Source organism: Pelodiscus sinensis, chromosome 1, assembly GCF_049634645.1.
Source record: "Pelodiscus sinensis isolate JC-2024 chromosome 1, ASM4963464v1, whole genome shotgun sequence".
NCBI lineage: Eukaryota > Metazoa > Chordata > Testudines > Trionychidae > Pelodiscus > Pelodiscus sinensis.
The window spans coordinates 96,698,847-96,718,654 of NC_134711.1; the positions used below are offsets into that span (position 1 = coordinate 96,698,847).

The 19,808-nt window shown below is 42.2% G+C and overlaps 1 protein-coding gene across 2 annotated transcripts in view; it reads right to left on the minus strand.

Annotated features, from left to right (window-relative positions):
* RFX4 (regulatory factor X4) overlaps positions 1–19,808 on the minus strand; it is a 150,867-nt gene that overhangs the window by 66,986 nt on the left and 64,073 nt on the right. For both annotated transcript variants that reach the window (XM_006137987.3, XM_006137986.3), the window contains exons 5-7: positions 9,105–9,166; positions 988–1,201; positions 47–124 (exon numbers count right to left, since the gene is read on the minus strand). In XM_006137987.3, coding sequence (XP_006138049.1) covers positions 47–124; positions 988–1,201; positions 9,105–9,166 — 354 coding nt within the window. The remainder of the gene's footprint in view (positions 1–46; positions 125–987; positions 1,202–9,104; positions 9,167–19,808) is intronic.

Here is a 19,808-nt window from a genome sequence, read left to right on the forward strand (position 1 = left end):
CTATAACTTGAAATATCACACTCAAAATATGCTCCAGGAGTCATACCTCATCAAAGTTGGCTCTTATTACAGTGTCTAGTATCCTCTGACAGTGAGTTCTGTACATCATAATAAAGGTAGAAACCTGAGAAAGAAAAAGAAGAAAATGCACAAAAGATCATTTTACTTAAAAAAATATCAAATTTTTAAAAACTGCTTTAAAAATACACAGTACAAAAGGAACACGCCAGTTTCTCTCCACATATAATTGAAAAAATACTAAAATCATCTGAAATGATTAGTTCAGTTAGATTATTATTAGAAACGATGCAAGTCTTAAAGCTAAATTTTCCTTCTGAGACAAACAGAGGATTCCTTGATGGAGATTCCACAAGCATAAAATGAGCAAAAAAGCCTTGATGAGATCAACAGGAAGAACAGCCCTTAATTAGGATATATAGAACCCTATTGCTTTTGTTCAGTTTACATAAATACTACACACATGAATAGTGTCTGCAAAGTAGAAAGCCAATCAAGAGTCTAGATATTTTGCCGTATTAACATACAGGATTTTTGTTTGTTTTCCAGCCTACAGGAAGGATAAATGTAGTAAATTCACTCTTTCCTCAGGAAAGTGCTATAATATATTTCAGCATACAAATGAGGGAGTTCAGACTTTGTAGGTTGTATATTCGATTATAGAAACAGAGGTCTGGAATATCACAGTTGATGACATGAACAGATATTCTTTGTTAACCCTTTCCTACTATATGCACTGTGCCTACACTGAATTCAGAAATGCTGAAAGAAAAATGTACAGGAGAGTTTTTCAGACATTTAAATGAGAGAAAAATATGTGCCCTTAGCACATGGAGCAATTAAGTCCCTCATAAATAAAGCCAAAGCATTATTAAACTCACTGTTATTTAAGATCCTTGTATTTTAGATCAACCTTTCATCAACAGGAAAAAAGCAAGGCAAGCCAAAGGAATATTTCGAAAGTGTTACCTTCTCCTCTGGCAGACTGGCTGGCAGATTTAGATCTTTGACATTTGGAAACTCTGGCAGTAATGTTCCAAGTTTGGATCGTGGTGAATACGCCACTGTCTGTTTGGTTACTTCTTTTTTTCCTGTTTCATTGACCCAGGCTGCTCCTTTCTTAGAATACATCACGTCATAATACTGAGAGCTCTCTTTCACTGCAATGCCATAGTAATGGTACCTGACACATGAAGATACACATTTTATAATCAGCCTATTCATACAGCATACAAATAAAGGTTGGGAGGAGAGAAAATAAGCAATTGCTGGTGATTTCGTTTACAAAACAGATGCGTGCCAGTATACATTTGGACCACAAGTGCTGATTTAACAGCAGAATGACATTGTAATGTATCAAGTTTCCAAATATCAATCATGCTGGGGGGAAATAGCTCTAATTGGGTAAAATAAAACTGGTTTTGTGTCAGGGCATGGAAGTAGATCGCAGCTTCTTGTTTGTGCTCTCTTAAAATTCTCAGCTGTATTTTGAAGCTACTTGTTGTCTAAGCATTTGCACTAAAGCTCTGCAACTGATCACTTTGCTTAGCGATGAGGAGAAACACAGGGCCAGGCCAACAAGACTAGCCCCTCTGCCATATTTCCAGTTTCCTGACAAGTGCTGGTTGGATCCTGGGGAGCAAACAAAGCTGACTAGAAAACTGCAGACAAAACAAAATGTCAAAGAGAAACTGAAAGGGAAAAGAAGTGCACAAATTGGCAAGTCCCAACAATGTCAATTTCTGGATAAAATTATTTTGCAACTTGGATTGCTGTTCTCCTTAGGCTCAGACCAGTGAAGAATATTACATGACAGGATAACACCAGCTGGGCTATAATACGTAAGGAAAACAGAATAGGTTTAATATTGTTCTTATGTTACTGCCAAACTGTATCACCCCTATCACTGTAAATTTGTGCTACAGCTTAGCATTTAATATAAATGATAATGAGACCACTCATTATCCAGTCCAGCCTCCTGAATCAAAGCACCTCCTGATGATTCTTTCCATCAACTTGCCTAACCTTGACCACAGCCGATCAGCTATCACTGCCTCATTGTGATGATTATGAAAATGGTGTCACAGAAATACCTGTCTCTTGAAACATTCGTTTACTTCTTTGTTTTTCCTGGAGGGAGCTGTCTGGCAGCCGCTATGTCCTCTCAAAGGCCTTGTGTCACTAAGATGTTACAACGCGCTCCCTGCTTTTGAAATGTACAACAGACCTGGAAAGACTCTTGTACATTTCAAAAGCAAAGCGCCACTAGGAGCATGGGGCCAGCAGGAGACTGAGTGTCCCCAGATTGCTCCCCGCAGCGCTTCTGCTTTTGAAATGTAGCAAGAGCCCTGATCTTTCTACATTTCAAAGGCAGAAGTGCTGCCAGTTCCCCACTGTGCCCCTGCTCCTTCTCCCCATGGAGACAGTGCTGGAGGGAACCGGCTTTTAAGATGGCTCCCCCCAGCACCGGATCCTGCTCCCTCCCCCGCCACCCCCACTGCCTCTCTCTGATAGAGGCAGCAAGGCGGGGGAGTGACTAGTCGAGTCACTAGTCGACAATCCAATAAGCATTTGCTTATCGGAGAGTCAGCTAGTCGACTAGTTGCTTACATCCCTATGTATCACTGACTGACACCTTCTAAGGTGTAGCTTCCTTTGGAGACGAACAGTGATCATAGAATCACAGAAGATAAGGGTGATGCTCTATTAATCAATCAAAAGAGACTCATTTGAAAACAACATTAGACTATCTGAGTGGGATTTTTAAAAGTCCCAGAATGACACCTCAGCACACGTCCAATCATCTTTCAATGGCATTTATGGGTCCTCATCACTTTTCAGCACTTTAAAAAACCCCACTCTCCATTCCCTAGTTCTCTTTAAGGCCTTAGAACAAACCCCATATTCCACACAGGACAACAGACTATTCCAACAGCCGCACTGGATCAAACCAAAGGTCCGTCTAGCCCAGTATCCTGTCTTCTCACAGTGGCCAATGCCAGGTGCCCCACAGGGAATGAACAGAGTAGGTCATCAGCAAGTGCTGCCCATTCCTAGCTTCTGTCAAACAGAGGCTAGGGACACCATTAATGCTCAGCCTGGCTAACAGCCATTGATGGACCTATATAGCCACTGAGGGTGCATCTACACTGCACTATAGCTCGAAATTAGATGCAAATTGCGTAGCGTATTTCAATGTTATTTCAAAATAGCTTATTTCGAAACTTCCCTTACTCCTTGTGGAATGAGGTTTACAGGGACATTGGAATGGCAAGCCTGTTATATTTTGAAATAACGGGCTTGCTGTGAAGACGTAGGAAAGCTATTTTGGGATACTCTGGTATCCTGAAATAGCATTGGAGTGTAGACATAGCCTGATAGACCTTGCTTACCAGCATGGGCAGTGGGTAACGTAGGCAAGGGTTACTGCCTTCCCAAAAATACCTACACTCCATGAGTGCTGGGGAAGACTGGGGCTAAAATTCAGGATTTCTGGTTCAAGGGAAATTTGACAGTTAGAAATCTGGTTTCATTCTGATTTAGACTAAAACCAGATTATTCAAAGTTTCCTGTGTGAACTGAAAATTCTGAAAAAAATATGGTTTTGGAAACACCATGTGTGGCTTCTAAAGGAGCAGGTAAACTGAGAAGAATCATAACTTCTTTCAGCCACTGTGAGGGCCCCCAGGACCTGCAGTTTTGGGGTTGCTCAACCCACAGCAAGTCCTAGGAGCCAGCTGGCCTGTGGATCTGGATGCCTAGTCCCAGAGCAATCCACACAGTGGGGCTGCTCCAGAGCCAGACCCTGGGGGGAGGGGAAGAAGCTTGCTAGTAGCCCACCAGGAAACCAGGCAGGAATCCACCAGAACTTTGCTTGGGATTGATGCAAAGGCCATTGAACCCAAGACATTTCCACATAACAGCATGGGCTTGACAAATCAGCATTTTATGATGAAACTTCATCAAAAATTCCTGACCAGCTCTAACCCTTCCCCCTGTTCCAGGTTTAAAATGACAATCTTGTGCCCCCACTCAGCTATCATCTGCTGTACACATTGACATGTTCCAGGTGTTATATCATGAGTAATATCACCAGCTCCAGCCCCTCTGTGCTGCATAAAAGAGCTGCAGGAAACTAAAGGGGCTCTAAATGCCCTGGTTCCTGCTGAGGCAGAATTTTCCCCAGAATAAGCACTGGAGTAGACAACTATAAAGCTGCCTTCTGAAATCCTCCTTGCAAGCCCCAACATGGGGGGCATGCCAGAGGTGGGACTGGGGGCGGGAGGGATGTATTGGGGGCAAGGCTGCAGCAGGCATAGAGTTTCCAATTGTCTAATTGTATAAACCCAAACACCCTTGCCCTGCCCCCTCTTCCCTGAGGCCATGCCCCTGCCCTGCACCTTCTCGGAAATCCCACCCCTGCTCATGCCATTCCCCCCCCCCCCCATCACTCTCTCCCACCCTCATTCACTTTCATTGGGCAGGGGCAGAGGTTTGGGGTGTGGAAGGTGATGCAGGCTTTGGGGTGGGGCTGATAGGTTTGGAGTATGAGAGGGGCTCTGGGCTGACCTGGAGTAGGAGGTTGGAGTGCAGGAATGGGTGTGAGCTCTGGGAGAAAGTTGAGGTACAGGAGGGCTGGGGCAGGAAGTTGGGGTAGGGGTAGGGGTGCTTCAGGCAGCAGGTACCTGAGGTGGCTTCCAAAAGCAACCAGCATGGTTGCTAGGCAGAGGCACAGCCAGGCAGCTCTGGATGCTGTCCCTGCCTAAAGGCACCACCCCTGCAGCTTCCACTAGCTGGCCAATGGGAGCTTTGGTGGCAGTGCTTGGGGTGGGGGCAGCAGGCAGAGACCCCCTGGTTGCCCCTGTGCCTCAGACATGTGCTTTGCTTGCAGGAGCTGCACAGAGTCAGGGCAAGTTGGGACCCTGCCTTAGCCCTGCTGCACTGCTGGACTTTTAGTGGCCCAAAATTTCCTGGATTGGTTTCAATCGCCTCCATAAGATCAAGGCTGATCCCAATGGACTCCCGGCCAATCCAGGAGGGCTGGCAACCCTAGGGATAACACTGAAGAGATTCTGAGCAGCCCTGGGAAGCTGCCAGGCCCCCTAGACCTCAGGACCAGGAGGGCACAAAAATGGATTAAAGCCACTTTTAAGTGCACCTTCCCTGCATTGCAAGTTTTCTGAGGTGCCTTAGGGGCACAGCACAGACTCTCCCACCATGTGTTGTATTACTAAGTTGTTCCTTAGGACTAGATTCTGATTCTTTACTTACGTTGGGTAGCATTTTACTCCAAAAGTAACCTCACAGTCATTGACTCCATTAGGGTTTCTCATGGAATACATAGTATTCACCATAAGTAAGGCGATCACAAACCTAGCACAATCAGTTTAATTGCTAAGTCACTGGGAAAATGTAGGTGGCATCACATGGGAGGTCTTTCCCTCTAATAAATTCAGCAACTTTCAGCTCAATTTGATCTCAGCTATACCCATTTCAAAATCAAAACCTGATCAAAATCATGGAGAATGTGATCGTTTTATTTTGTATTATTTCATTCCTAGCATATTTCACTTTAGCAATACACTAGACATGAGGGTTTTTCCAAAAGCCTCAAAATCAAAGAAATTAAAATAGTCAAAGTTAACATATTTGGATTACTGCTTGCAAGGACAAAAACTCCTAACTGTGCACTGCAAACATTCTTTGTAACTTTTCCTGTCCGTTACTGTGGAAAAAGAGTTAAGCCAAGGATGAGCATATGAAAGTTTGAGCTTTCAGAAAATAAAATGCCGACCACACACAAACATTTTTACAGCAGTGTGGAATGACTTTTCCTTTCATAATCTGAGTACCTGCAGCACTCCTTCAATGAAAGAAATAAAATTCCCTGCACACCATGTTTTTTCCATTGGGCAAAGTAACCCCTTGTTCATATAATTGAAGAGTTTCAAGCTAAGTACCATTCAGGAAGAAATCATCTTTTATGTATAGTTGCCTTCTCATGGCTCACCTGTTGTGAAACGGTTTTAAGCTCAGTGAGACAGAACACAGCTGTGTTCTTACAGGCAACAAACCCTGTTGCAAAGAAGAAAGCTGCTCAGCTGATGTCCAGAAGCATAGTGACATTGTAGCTCTGAACTTCCTAATGTTACCTTTTACTACAAAAAAAAAAAAAAAAAAGAAAAAAAAAAACGAAAGCAGAACAGTGTGAAGCTGGATAAACTTTAACCACTGGTACAGCTGGAGTTCCCTTTGGCAATAGGTGGGTAGTGAAGTAAAATGACATTGGCAGCAATTTGTCAGCCCAGTTGTTGAAAGGGAGACAGATGTTAGCTTATAGTTCGTTAGTAATTTCTCTGTGTAATATTTCATTTGAAAGCGATTGGATATTCTTGAAAATAAAAATAGAACTCAGAGCAGTACTACATTTGGCAAAGAATGGATTTACTTAACAGTCTGTACTGTGTGCATGAATATCTTTACTTTTAATTGGCTAACATCAGAACTACTCATCTGGGTGCCGTGATCTTTACACTGCTAGCAGCTAAAAGAGACCTAAACAAATTGAATTCTACCTCTCCTGTTGCTGTGAAAATAGAAGAGGAGAGGGGAGACATCTAGCACAGTAGTAATCATGAACTGCCTATATGGCCATGCATTCATTTCTATGCTGACTGCCTAAAACCCTGTAGATTACTCTTATTATTTTGTTGTTTATTTTGCTTGCCTTTGCTTATTTAAAAAAGATGGTTATGGTCAAACGTAAGCAATAAGTCTGAACAGGATGGGAATCTTACTGGACAATCCAGTGAGGCAACACATGGCCACTAGATAGCCTATTGATGTTTCATAAGAATGAGTCTGGTGAATATTAAAATAACCATATCTACCTGCAAATGCACCCCATAGCTATTTAATAAATTGGCCTGTACAGTCTGATGCAATTCCTGAAGGTGTCCCCTCCGAAAGGCAGAATTATTGACTAGAATGGCCAAATACATGAGCGAAATACTGCCCACCAAGTTCTACTCCAGGACTGTGGCTATAATCAACTTTAAATATTCAAATATGCCCATGTCTCTGCCTTAAACACAAGTGTAATTGCCATCTATTCCTGTTTATGCAAATTAAGTGTGGAATCGGGGCTCCTTATAAACTTCCAACATGGCTTCCTCAAATTGGTCAAGTTTGGGTGACCCCATTATAGCACATGTGAATTGCTAGTTCCAGCACTCAAGTGACAGAAGTACCATCTTTTAATCTAAAGGCAATTAATCCTACTGACAAACATGGTCATACTCACTCTTTTCTTTCATCTGAAAAGCTAAATGACTTTGCGGTTGACACTAGCATAACTTCATGTGTGAGGTAAAGTTCAGCTGTATGGTACGCTACTGAAAACCAAACTGTCACATCTTCCTACATAGGGCACGTCTAGACTACAAGCCACTTTCGAAAGAGATTATCTAAACAGCCCCAAGTTTTTTGAAAAAGTGATCTACTTTTTCGAAAGAGAGCACCCAGGCAATTTGGATGCTTTCTTTTGAAAAAAGCCCTGTTTGCATTCAAGAATGCCTCTTTTCAAAAGCTCTTTCAAAAAAAGGCATTCATTCTTCCTCGTAAAAGCAGGTTTACCACTGTCAAAAAAACCCACCGAATTCTTTCGATTTAATTTCGAAAGAATGCGACGGCAGTCTAGATGCAGGTGAAGTTTTTTCGGAAAAGGCCACTTTTTTAAAAAAAAAACCCTGTAGTCTACACATAGCCATACAGACCTTCTGAACCAGTGCAGAAATCATGTCCATTTCTAAATCTAGCTATCTTGAGTCCCCCGGGCTTAGAATTTTTTGCTAATTTGCACCTGGGCTAGCCCATCAATTTCATCTGAGTAATATTTTAGGTTATTAACCACTAGAGTACCTAGGCAGAAACACACTGTTCTTTGGGATGAGACCTCACATTTGAAACTGCCTGAAGACTATCACTCTAGAAAGAGAGAGTTTGGTCACAAAACACAGGAAATGCTCACAGAAATTGTCTTAAGGAGACAGTGGTGGACCGTTGGACAGCTAATTTTGATCTCAGTGAAGAGAATCTGCTAGAAACACATCACCATGGAATTATTTATCAGAAAGGAGAAGGAAGTGGAATCAGATTTAAAATGGTATTTGACTGAATATCCTTCAATGCACGAGTTATTCTTATTTTCTGTCCTTAAGATATAGGTTTAATTTTCATTTTATGTTTTTTTTCTTATGTATTAATAACATCATTCTTGTAAGTTGTATGTGGGAATGAGAAGTTTTACAAACAAACTTTTGCAGCCACTTAGGGCTTTTGTTTTATATTTTACATATTAAGAGTCAGATCTGGCCAATATGTGGACCTCCAAGGAAAACCAAGGTGTAGCAGGGTGTGATGTTGCATTCACTATTCTTTTTGAATCAGTACAGAACCAATTCCTGTGATGGATCCACTTTACTTTGGAAATTTCATCTTCTGGGTGAGACAGAAAACAAAAGTCCTGACCACTCATGGCTATTAAAAATCTTATCTTCTCACAAGAGCAAAGGGTATTAACTCCAGGTTCCTGGCCAATTTCCAGTTTGGGCAATTGGATTCTTTCTACTTAAATTTCCTCTAGAACCCACTTTTGATATAGTGTTCTGCCATTTATGTCCTAAACTGTATGCCATTGAATAGCTGCCACACTGCACCCCAGAAATAGAGGCATTTCAGTGGTGGATGTGAAGATCTCTAATAGGATAGGAAGTGTTCTTGAATCTTTTGGAAAGAAAGGTGCTACATAAAATGTATATGAACTATGTTATAACTCTGCAAAATTTCAGAAATTAGCAGACTACACTGAAATAAGTAAAAGATGCCCTTTTAGGATGTTTATAAATGACCATAGTTACTAACAACAAAAAAATGTTACTTAATAATAGTTTTCAAGGCAACAGAAATTGAAGTCAAAGGGAACTCCATGGTAAAATAGTCAAGCAAAGACTGATCCTAAAATGCTAGAAACCATGTCAGAATTTAGCTCTGTGTGAGAATAGGAAATAGTACAATACATTGCTCACTTTGACTGGCCTCTGGTTCCGAGCCGTCTCGTCGTTAATTGTGGAAATTGTTGTCTTATTATCTGTAAATAAAGACAGTGAACTGTTAATAAATCCAAAAAAGTGCATATGCAAATAGTGTATTTTTAATGTAACTGTTTGGGAAAGCGTGAGAAAAAGGAAGAGAAATTGTATTTAACGTACACAGGGGAACCACCAGAAATTTGTCACCTAAGGGGAACAATCATACTCACCCTGCAATGGTGCCTAGGCCCCAGGTCCCCATTCCATTTTGTTGCAATCTGACCTCCTAGGTCACAGGACCACCCAGGTTTGGCCTGGTGCCAGGTTGCACTTGCTGAAATTGGGGCCTGTGACCCTTCATCGTGATAGAGGGGCCACGAGCCACAATCTGAGTGGCACTGCAATCCTGCATGTTGGGTCATACCACCCTCTCAAATGAAAGCACAGGGCAAACTGCCCATTTTCCCCTCTCTCGCTGGGCAGTTGTACCCCCCTCCTCCACATACACACACCCACCCAATTGGCACCCCTATCAATGGTGTGCACCACGTGCAGCAAACAGAAGTTTGGGTACTGTTGCACATATATAGAGTTTGTCAAGGGAAATCTGACCAAATCAGCTTATTCTAAAAAAGATGCATGATTTTATTCCATTTACTGAATGAAGCAAAACAACAAATGAAATTCAGAAAAACACCATTCGCATAAATGAAACTTCTCTAAATATATACCAAAGTAAAATGCAGTTTATAATCGCTAAGGGCTCAGTTCTGCCCGTAAGCTTAATGAGAGTTTCAGCTAAAATTGAGCCTATTATTAAAGTTGCTCATGTATGTGTTTGTAGGATCAGGGGCTTCATGTTACCATAATAAGACACTAATTATTGGAAAATGTGCTCATTGTTCTGGTCAAAATAAGCCTGAGATTTTACAATACAGGTAATTTTTGCTATAACATTAATGTGTGGTCAGGATCACCTCATCTGAAGAAGTGGGTTTTGCCCACCAAAGCTCATTATACTATATACATATTTTTGTTAGTCTCTAAGGGTATATCTACACATCAAAGTTATCTACACACCCTGCATCTTTTGAATGTGTCTGCTATTTCGAAATATAGCAGATGCGCTATTTCACCATCCCTGTAAACCTCGTTGTACAAGAAGTAAGGGATGGCTCAAAACAGCACCAAATTTCGAAACAGTCTATTTTGAAATAGACTTGAAATAATTACACAATTTGCATAGCACAAATTGCGTATCTTATTTCGAGTTTAGAGTGCAGTGTAGACATAGCTCATGGTGCCACAGGACTACTTGTTGTTTTTAAAATTACAGACTAACACAGCTCCTCCTCTGAGACTAATATGGTGTCAGCATCTCATCATGACCACATTCTGGAAGCAGAACATTTCTTGGAATGAGGTAATTCTTTCGGGGGCCCCACAGCCCTCTTATTAAAATACTTGCATGGTTATGAGAGAATTCCGTGGAAAGATGTTGCTCTTTGACCGAGGCCACAATTCTCCTAGATGAGGTTCACCATTGTATTAACAGGGATAGTGTAGTGTGACCGTATACTTAATCTACTCTCTGGATGGAAAATAATGGTGCATCTCACAAACACGACAAAGCAGAGAGTCTGAATACCAATTTATGCTCAACAGACAATGAAAAGGACTGGTAAACAAACACCACATCTTTAGTACCAGCAACATTTAGGACTCAGACCATTATTAATTCAAACAGTAGATCATGCCTTCAATAACTATTGACTCCTTCATGCAGTTTAGTCCCTGCACCTATGCAGAGCCCCTTTGTATGGATCTGCCTAACTCCTACTGAGGTCCAAGAGAATGGAACTCCCTCGCAGGAATGAGCCCAGTCATGAGGCATGATGAAAACTCTTTCAGCAGAACAGCCATAAAAGCAAGAAAGCAGTAGGCCTCAAAGACTGATATGGAGAAGGAATTTCTTCCTCTATTTTGCATTCTATTTTCCACACTAGGTTATTGCTGAATTTTTCTCATACTCAATGAAAGCCATGTAAACTTCACTGAAGACAAAGATAAAAGGAGGAAAAACAGAAGAAAATGTCAAAGATTAATTAAATAATATGGACTTTTCCCATAAAACTGTGTTTCATCCCAATTGGTATCAGCGATAAATATCTAACTCAGCTGATCAAAAGCTCCAGAATGTGCATTTAGATCACAGGTGCTTTATAAAGACTATTAGCGTATCACATATTTGGCTTATTTTTCACTCATATTTCTTTCCAAATCTACAAATGGTTCCCCCTGTACAAAACATAATGGATTTGTGTTTGTTTCTGAGAACCTTGCACATATTTGGTTTATGTCAAAAATACTATGTATGTTCACACTCACTAGGCTGTTGAGCTTTAATTTCTGGAGCAAAACTTCAGCAAACAGTAAAACACTTTTGTGGAGCTGTGAAAGTTCAGCCTAGCTGTTTGATAAATGAGCAGACGGGCAAGCAGCCCCTCTTTCTTTTTTTGTATGGATTCAATGAAGCCTGCCTAAAGAACACCACATGCTGTTCCAGCTACTGATCTAACATTCCGCAACATCTCAACCTTCCAAATTCCCTTTAATTACACATTAATCCCACCCCTCTCTCTTTCAGTTTCCGCAGACAGGGTTGGGGGCTCCACAGGGCTGTGGGAAAAAAGGCAGTGTTGAAGAACCACTTTCTGGGGATTTTTTCCCCTTTTTTCTTTTGGTAGTTGCTGTCACTCAGAACATACCATTCCACTCCCAAAGTTGAATATTACTTCAGTAGATTCAAAAGCGAACTTACTTTATTTTACTTTTGCCCTAATTTTTCTTTCAAAACAACAAAAGAAACCCATGGAATTACTTTCAAAGTCTGTTAAGTGCTGATTAAGTATTATAGTGCACACTGTAAATATTATCTTATGAATTAGATGCTGTGGGAGTTCTTGAAATCTAGAAATCAGATATTTCTACATACCAGGGAAGAAGTGATTAGGAAAAGAGAAGAATAAATAAAGCAGACAATAGGTTGATTTGCCTTTCCCCCCCTTCTTCCAAGTACACCATGTTAAGCAGTAAAATATACTTTCTGGAGCACTACTGAAGTGTGCATTTCTTATAATATTCTGTTTACATTATTTTTTAAAAGTCCAGCAAAATTTTAAAGGAAAATTGCAGGATTTTTTCAGAAAAATTTAGGAGGGGAAATGTGGGGTGTGTATAATTTCAAAATCCACAAATGCTATTCAACGAATAACTTATTTTCAATGTTTAAATGGCTGTAGATGACTTTGTTCTAACTCCATGGATGGAGCTCGATCTCTGCCAAGAGGCAGGAAGCAAGGCTGAGTAGGTTGGGGAGTAGCTCACTGTGCATTGAAATCAATGGGAAAAGCAGAAATGTCTGACTGTTTTTAAAATGTGCTTCTCCTCGGACTTTCAGCGACAGGCAAAGAAAATTTCCTCTGTTTATAAGTAAAGAGATTTTTTTCTAGCTGTCAGAAATGAAAACTCAACTTAGGATCTGAAAATCAAGCTGGGTTTTTTCCTTTCCATTACCAGCAAAGAAGATTCTGTGAGTCTGTACAGATAGAAATGAGGACAAGATCTGACAGCAATTTGAACCTGCTTAATAATTCTGGTGGCGATGTGTGAGCAAAATTAGAATCCAGCTTCCCTCCCTGCAGCAGTGGCGGTTCTGCAGAAGTAACAGATGTAAAATATTGTGTGAAACTATCTATACTGGAATCAATAGGAGTTTTGCCACTGATTTCAGTGAAGTCAGAATTTTGTCTTTTGTATTCCTAAAGTGAGCAAATATAAATCTGAACACACATAGAGAGATCTGCTGAATAAGGTGGTTTTGTTTTTACATTGTTGCTTATTAAAACTAAAACTACAGTTTTGTGCTACACTTTTTTTATTATACTTTGTTTTACGTTAAGTTTCATTTGGGATTTGTAGGCAGATAGTAACAGGAGTTTTACATGAAGAGTACACTTATACATTTTGAGGATGAAACCAAGTTGGAAGGGGATGGAAGAGCTTTGGAGGATAAGATTATAATTCAAAATGATCTGGACAAACTGGAGAAATAGTCTGAGGCAAATATGGTGAATTCAACAAGGACAAATGTAAAGTACTTCACTTAGGAAAGGAACAATCCATTTCATACTTAAAGAATGGGAAATGACTGCCTAGGAAGGAGTGCTGCAAAAAGGGATCTAGGCGTGATAGTGGACCACAAGCTAAATATGAGTCAATAGTGTGACACTGTTGCAAAAAAAGCAAGTATGATTCTGGGATGCATTAACAGAAGTGTTGTGAGCAAGACATGAGAAGTAATTCCTCCATTCTATTCTGCTGGAAAATTGTGCCCAGTTCTGTGTGTCACATTTCAGGAAAGATGTGGACAAATTGGAAAAGGTCCAGAGAAGAGCAACAAAAATGATTAAAGGTCTAGAAGACATGACCTATGAGGGAAGATAGAAAGAATTGGGTTTATTTAATATGGAAAAGAAGACCGAGAGGGGACATGATAACAGCTTTCAAGTACCTAAAAGGTTGTTACAAGGAGGGAGAGAGATAATATATTCTCCTTAACGTCTGAGGATAGAACAAGAAGTGATGGGCTTAAATTGCAGCAAGGGAGGTTTATGTTGGACACTAAGAAAAACTTTCTAACTGTCCAAGTGGTTAAGCACTGGAATAAATTGCCTAGGGATAGTGGTGGACAAAATATGGTACACAGGCTGTAATTAGTCTGCCAGTGAGAGTTTTGGACGGGCTTCCTGCCTGCCCCACCCCCATACACCACCCAAAGCGGCCAGCTACAGGAGGCCACATGTTCTCTGTGCACCCCTGGTGGAGACTTCACACTCTGCCCCTACCCCCAGCACAATCTTGCATCTGCCATTGGCTGGAAAATGGCCAATGGAAGCTGTCTGGGCTGTGCTTGTGGTGCAGTCTGTGTGCAAAGAGCCCCCTGGGTGCATGGCACACAGAGAGCACATGGACCCTGTAGCCAGCCATACTGAGCAGCATGTGGGAGCATTGCATGCAGGGAGCCTGCCTGAAGGTCTCACTGGGCTGCTGGCCAGGAACTGCCTAAGGCAGGCTCCTCCTAGTCAAAGCCTGCACCTGGCATCCCACCCTCCCTTGAACCTTCTGCCCCACCTCCTGCATCCCTGCCCTAGGTCATAACCCCCTCCCAGACCCTGCACCCCCTCCTTCAGGTCAGAATCCTCTCCTGCATCTATACCTCCTCCTGAACACTGCACCCCCTCCTGCACCTCAATCCCCTACCACGAGCTCCCTTCTGTACCTAATCTCCATCCCAGACCTTGCACCTTCTCCATTAATGTCATGGAGTGGTCTTTGACTACATTTCGAAGTGGCCTTTGAAAACTTTTCAAATTCTTGGAGGCATACCTGGGTGGTGGACAAATACCTTTGATGTCGGCAGGGGAGCGTCCAGACTATCGCGCTGAGCCGACAAACAGCTGATCAGCTGTTTGTCGGCTCAGCGCGGCAGCCATGTAAATTTAAATGAAGCGGCGATTATTTAAATCACCGCTTCATTTTACTATGTCGGGTAGCCTAATCTACATGCCTCTGGTGACAGAGGCATGATTCAGCATTCCGGATTAGAATTTAGAATGATCAAGTAAGTTCTAAACAGTGCAAAAGAAACACTCACCCCGATAACAAAATACAGGACTATATTACCCCTGATAGTAATTCCTGCCATTCAGGTCTGTCTCCAGTTTCCCCAGCAGGGCCTATCATTCATCAAACATTGACTGAGGAACTGTGTACTTTCTGGGGTTTCCAGTACTGAAACACAGTCGTTGCTTGTGTGAAATGAAATACAAAAAGCAGGGTCTGCTATTCCCGTTTGCGGATAATTATCTTTATTGATCTGGTCTAAGACAACTCTGCCATGGTGGTCATTCTCCTCCTGTTCACAGCAGAAAAGAGCTCTCTCTCTCTCTCTCTCTCTCTCTCTCTCTCTCAGAGCTGGTGTGTCTGTGTTTCCCATCAGTGTTAAAACATGAATCACAAATACTACAGGTACCTTCAATGTAATACAGGAAAAGTGCATTTCACATAGCCCCTCAGCTTTGACCTAACTCTACTGTCATTGAAGCCAGCTGGAGTTTTACCAACCACTCCAATGCCAGGTGCTTTTGAAAAGCCTAACAGAAACCTCCCCAGACACACATTCTAGGATTAGTCCTCGTTATAGGGCATCATGTAGATACACTGCCCCAGGAAAAACAGAAGGAATGCACAGTGCTGCAGATGCACCCCATTGGAACACAATGCTTCCAGAACACCCCTCTTCCACTGAGGGGAAGGAGCATGATAAATCAGCCCATTGAAAATTCTCCCTCCTCTGCCTGCATCCATCCAGCTCTGCTGATCAGTGGATAGTGGTGAGGAGGCATGACTATATCTACTGGTTACTTCCTCCATGCTCACTTACTTGTGAAGGATGGAGTGGAGGGGGCATAGTGGGAGGGTACTCTACCCCTGTTCCAAACACTGTGATACCAATGAGATTGTTTAGGATGAGGTCATAATCCAACCCTAAGTCTAGAGTGTGACATTAAGCATTGCTATGTCCCAACTGACATTATCAAGGAAGATAAAGGCAGGCTTTGGGCACCAACTTTAATCAGTGGTCCCTATGCTAGTAACTATGGGTATGTCTACACTACCCTCCTAGTTCGAACTAGGAGGGTAATGTAGGCATACCGCACTTGCAAATGAAGCCCGGGATTTGAATTTCCCGGGCTTCATTTGCATAAGCGGGGAGCCGCCATTTTTAAATCCCCGCTTGTTCGAACCCCGTGCAGCGCGGCTACACGGGGCTCGAACTAGGTAGTTCGGACTAGGTTCCTATTCCGTTCTACGAGGTGTACCGGTAGTTCGGAATAGGAACCTAGTCCGAACTACCTAGTTCTAGCCCCGTGTAGCTGCGCTGCACGGGGTTCGAACAAGCGGGGATTTAAAAATGGCGGCTCCCCGCTTATGCAAATGAAGCCCGGGAAATTCAAATCCCGGGCTTCATTTGCAAGTGCGGTATGCCTACATTACCCCGCTAGTTCGAACTAGCGGGGTAGTGTAGACATACCCTATCTGTTGAGTAGGATCTTTCCTAAAGGGTCTGACAGAGGGTAAGTTTTGTGAAGCCCTTGCTTGGATCCAGTTATATACAAAAATCATCCGTTTCAAGAGCTCATCCAGTCAGATGGAATTCAGCCTAATGCACAAACAGATCCTTGTTTTTTCAAACACCATCAAACACTTTGGCCCAGACTCTCAGTTGAGCTGTCGCTGCCTGCAATGCTCAGGGTGTGGGTAACTGGATCAGTAGCGTCTGCTGGTTGAATGCAGGACTCAGGGTTGAATGCAGGACTCAGGAGTAGTTACCAAGCTGAGTCAGGAGACAGGTACCAAGGCCAAGCCAGCCTGGGGTCAAAGGCAGGATAAGGACCAACACACAGCGAAAAAAAGCAAGGTCTGTAGCAACAGTAAGCCAGAATCGGCATCGATGCTCAGACAGCTCCCGGGCCAATTTCCTGAATTAAGCAGCAGGCGTGGACCAAGCAGGAAGCTGCAGGGTTCTGTTGCTCAGGCCTCTCCAGGAAGTACTTCGCTTTAGCACTTTCACAACGCTGAAATGTGTCCATCGGAAGAATGACTGTTGCACACAAGGACAAGCTTGTCCGGAGGATATTTAGTCCACTTCTGAGTAGTGCACAGGGCTTGGCTTGTCCCATAGCCATTTCACAAGGGCAAACTCCTCTTCAGTCCTCTCCTCTGCTACAGTAAACTAACTCATGTACTTTAAAGAGGGAATTGTTTTTCCCTCGTCCTTGAGTCCTGAGCCAATCGACTTGCAAGACTCTAAGAAAACATAACTGGTGAGCAGGCACAGACGTATGTCATATTTTCTAAATGCGGATGTGCTGCGTGTGACACCCCTCATTAGTACATGGCCTGAAGTCTTTGGCATGGACAACTGTCACACCCCATACGATCTTTTATTAGATATTTCCCCTGGACAATACTGGAAAGAGAACCGGGTGGGAGAAGTGTTTACATCTAAGGATTGGCGTGGTCTACTAGACAGGAAACTAGCATAGGAATCAGCGGACTACTGCTTAATGTATTTCCAGGGCTTACCAGAGCTGAGCCCCAGAACCTCTAGGTTGGTAGTTCATAGCCCTCTAGGTTTGCCCTGTCAATTATGAAAGTCAAAAAATTGCTTGAGGCCCAGCATCACTTTCATTGCCAATTAAGCTCTGCAGGAGACCCATGTTCTGTTCCTGGCTCTGCTGCTGAGCTGACATGTGATCTTAGATAAATTTCTGTGCCTTTGTTTTCCTCTCTAAAACTGGGATAATATTTACTGGTGGCCGGTATTATAGAGGAAGTCACCTTAGAAGAGCCAGTGATTCCTTCTGGATATGAACCCTGACTACACTGTGGTCTGATCGTCCACCAAAGTTTGATTGTGAAGATTTTTCTAATTATAAAAATGAAAAAAATCTTACATATAAAAAGGCCTGTTCCTTGTTTACATTAAAACCTTGTCTATATTAGAAGAGGTTTGCTGGTATAGCTATATTGGCAAACCCCCTAGAGTAAATGCAGCTTACATCAATAAAAGTGCTTTTGCTAATACAGGCCGTCCTCGCTATAAGTCCAAGATACGTTCCAAAAAACTTGGACTTATAGCAAAACAACTTAAAGCGGGGAATTTTTTTCCCGTGTCAGACTTGCATTTAAACAAATTGGGGAGGACTTACAGCACGGAATGGGAGGACTTATAACGTATCAGTTTCTACAAACGTCAACGACTTTAGTGTGGAACAGATGTATACCGAGGCTACTTATAGTGGGGACACCCTGTATAGTTTATACTAGTCCCCCAAATGATAGAAGCTATACCAGCATAATGTAAAATTGCTTCTACTCAAAGGCCATATAGAAAAGTTATAAGAATCACCGTTCCCATCAGTGACATTGCTATAACCCCCTTTACATTTAAAACATGGGGCTTATGTTACAGGCCATGTTACACTGCTTTGTCAGCGTGCCCTTGATGCTACCAAAGAGGGTGTATAGTGGCCTTAGTAGGATTGAGATCCAGCCTGTAATTTTTTGCATCGTTTTGAATGCCTAGTTCTTTGTCCTTTTTAAAATGTTTATTTGCTGCAGCTGTTCGAAGACTCAGCAGCATCGCATCAAAATAAGGACACAATGGAAAGAGGTATAGAACCTCCAGGATTCACAATGGAGTTGCATGGAAGACACTGGGAGGGAATATAGACCCATCATGAGACACTGCAGAATTCCCCCATGGGAGCCATTCAGGATGTCTGGGACAAGTGTTAAAACAGAAAGTTGTGGAGGGAAGAGATTATACCTTCAGGAGGAGGGATTAAGAGAGCGAGGAGCATATGGGGTCATGAAAGAAACAAAGAGGAAGGAAGTGACTGTGTGAGAGGCCACTTGGTGCTGGGGAAGGAAAGGGATATAAAAGAGAAGGCTGAAGTTATTGGTAAATTTACCTACAGCATGAATCAATATTCCCTTTTTTTAAGCTCCCTTTTATTTTTGTCCCATTGTAGGTTTATTCCATTGACAGGCAATTTTAAAGGCACTCCTGACTTGAAACCTTGAATCCCAGATCTTGGCCTAGACCAAACATTCATAGGCAAGACAAAGATTCCCCAACATGGTATTTATAAATGAAACTTTAAATGTACCAGTGGTATCAGTGGCACTATATTAATCGAGAAGAAATAACTGTCTCAGCAGAGGTAATGTGGTAGAGTTTTACTCAGTACACACAGGTAATTTTTAGCTCAGGACAGAAAGCTCTGTGCTTTAAAACAATCTATTGAAAAAATCAATCAATAAAAAAGCAGGAGCCCTTATGTTTAACATTGCCCACAAAGTTCAAAGTTCATAGATGAATCATAAATTCAGTGAGATCCACTCAAAGGCGAATTCTCCATAACTTCACTAACAGATTTGACAGAACAACCAAGCTCTTTCTCTGGAGTAAAGGACAGCTGCAGTGCACAGATGAGTGGCCATAAGGGCAAATGTGTCCGGGTTTCTGTTCAGCCATCTAAATATGGAAACCCCCAATTGGCACCTATTATATTGCGCCTGGAAGGACAGCCCCTCCCCCAAGGCACTTACAGCATGCAAACTTTAAAAATTACTGCTTTTAGAGCTGTCCTGCTACAGCAGCACAATTTGTTAGAACTCTAGTAGTGTGTCTATAGGAAGGGAGAAATCAACTGCAGAGTCATTGATTGCATGGAGTGATTGTTTGCCTCACTGGTCCTTGTAAGTGTTTGATATCTCCACACGGCAAGGCTATGTCTACACTGCCCCCATTTTGCACAAAAAATATGCAAATGAGGCAAAGCATGGAATATCGCCATGCCTCATTTGCATAATCAACGAGGCTCCGTTTTTGCGCAAGAGCCTTTTGCACAAGAGCTGTTCTGCATTTTTTTCAGGAAGAACGGCTCTTGCACAAGAGGGGGTTTTTGTGAAAAAAGGAGCCGTGTAGATGGCTCCTTTTTGTGCAAAAGCCTCTTACGCAAAAATGGAGCCTCATTAATTATGCAAATGAGGCACGGCGATATTCCA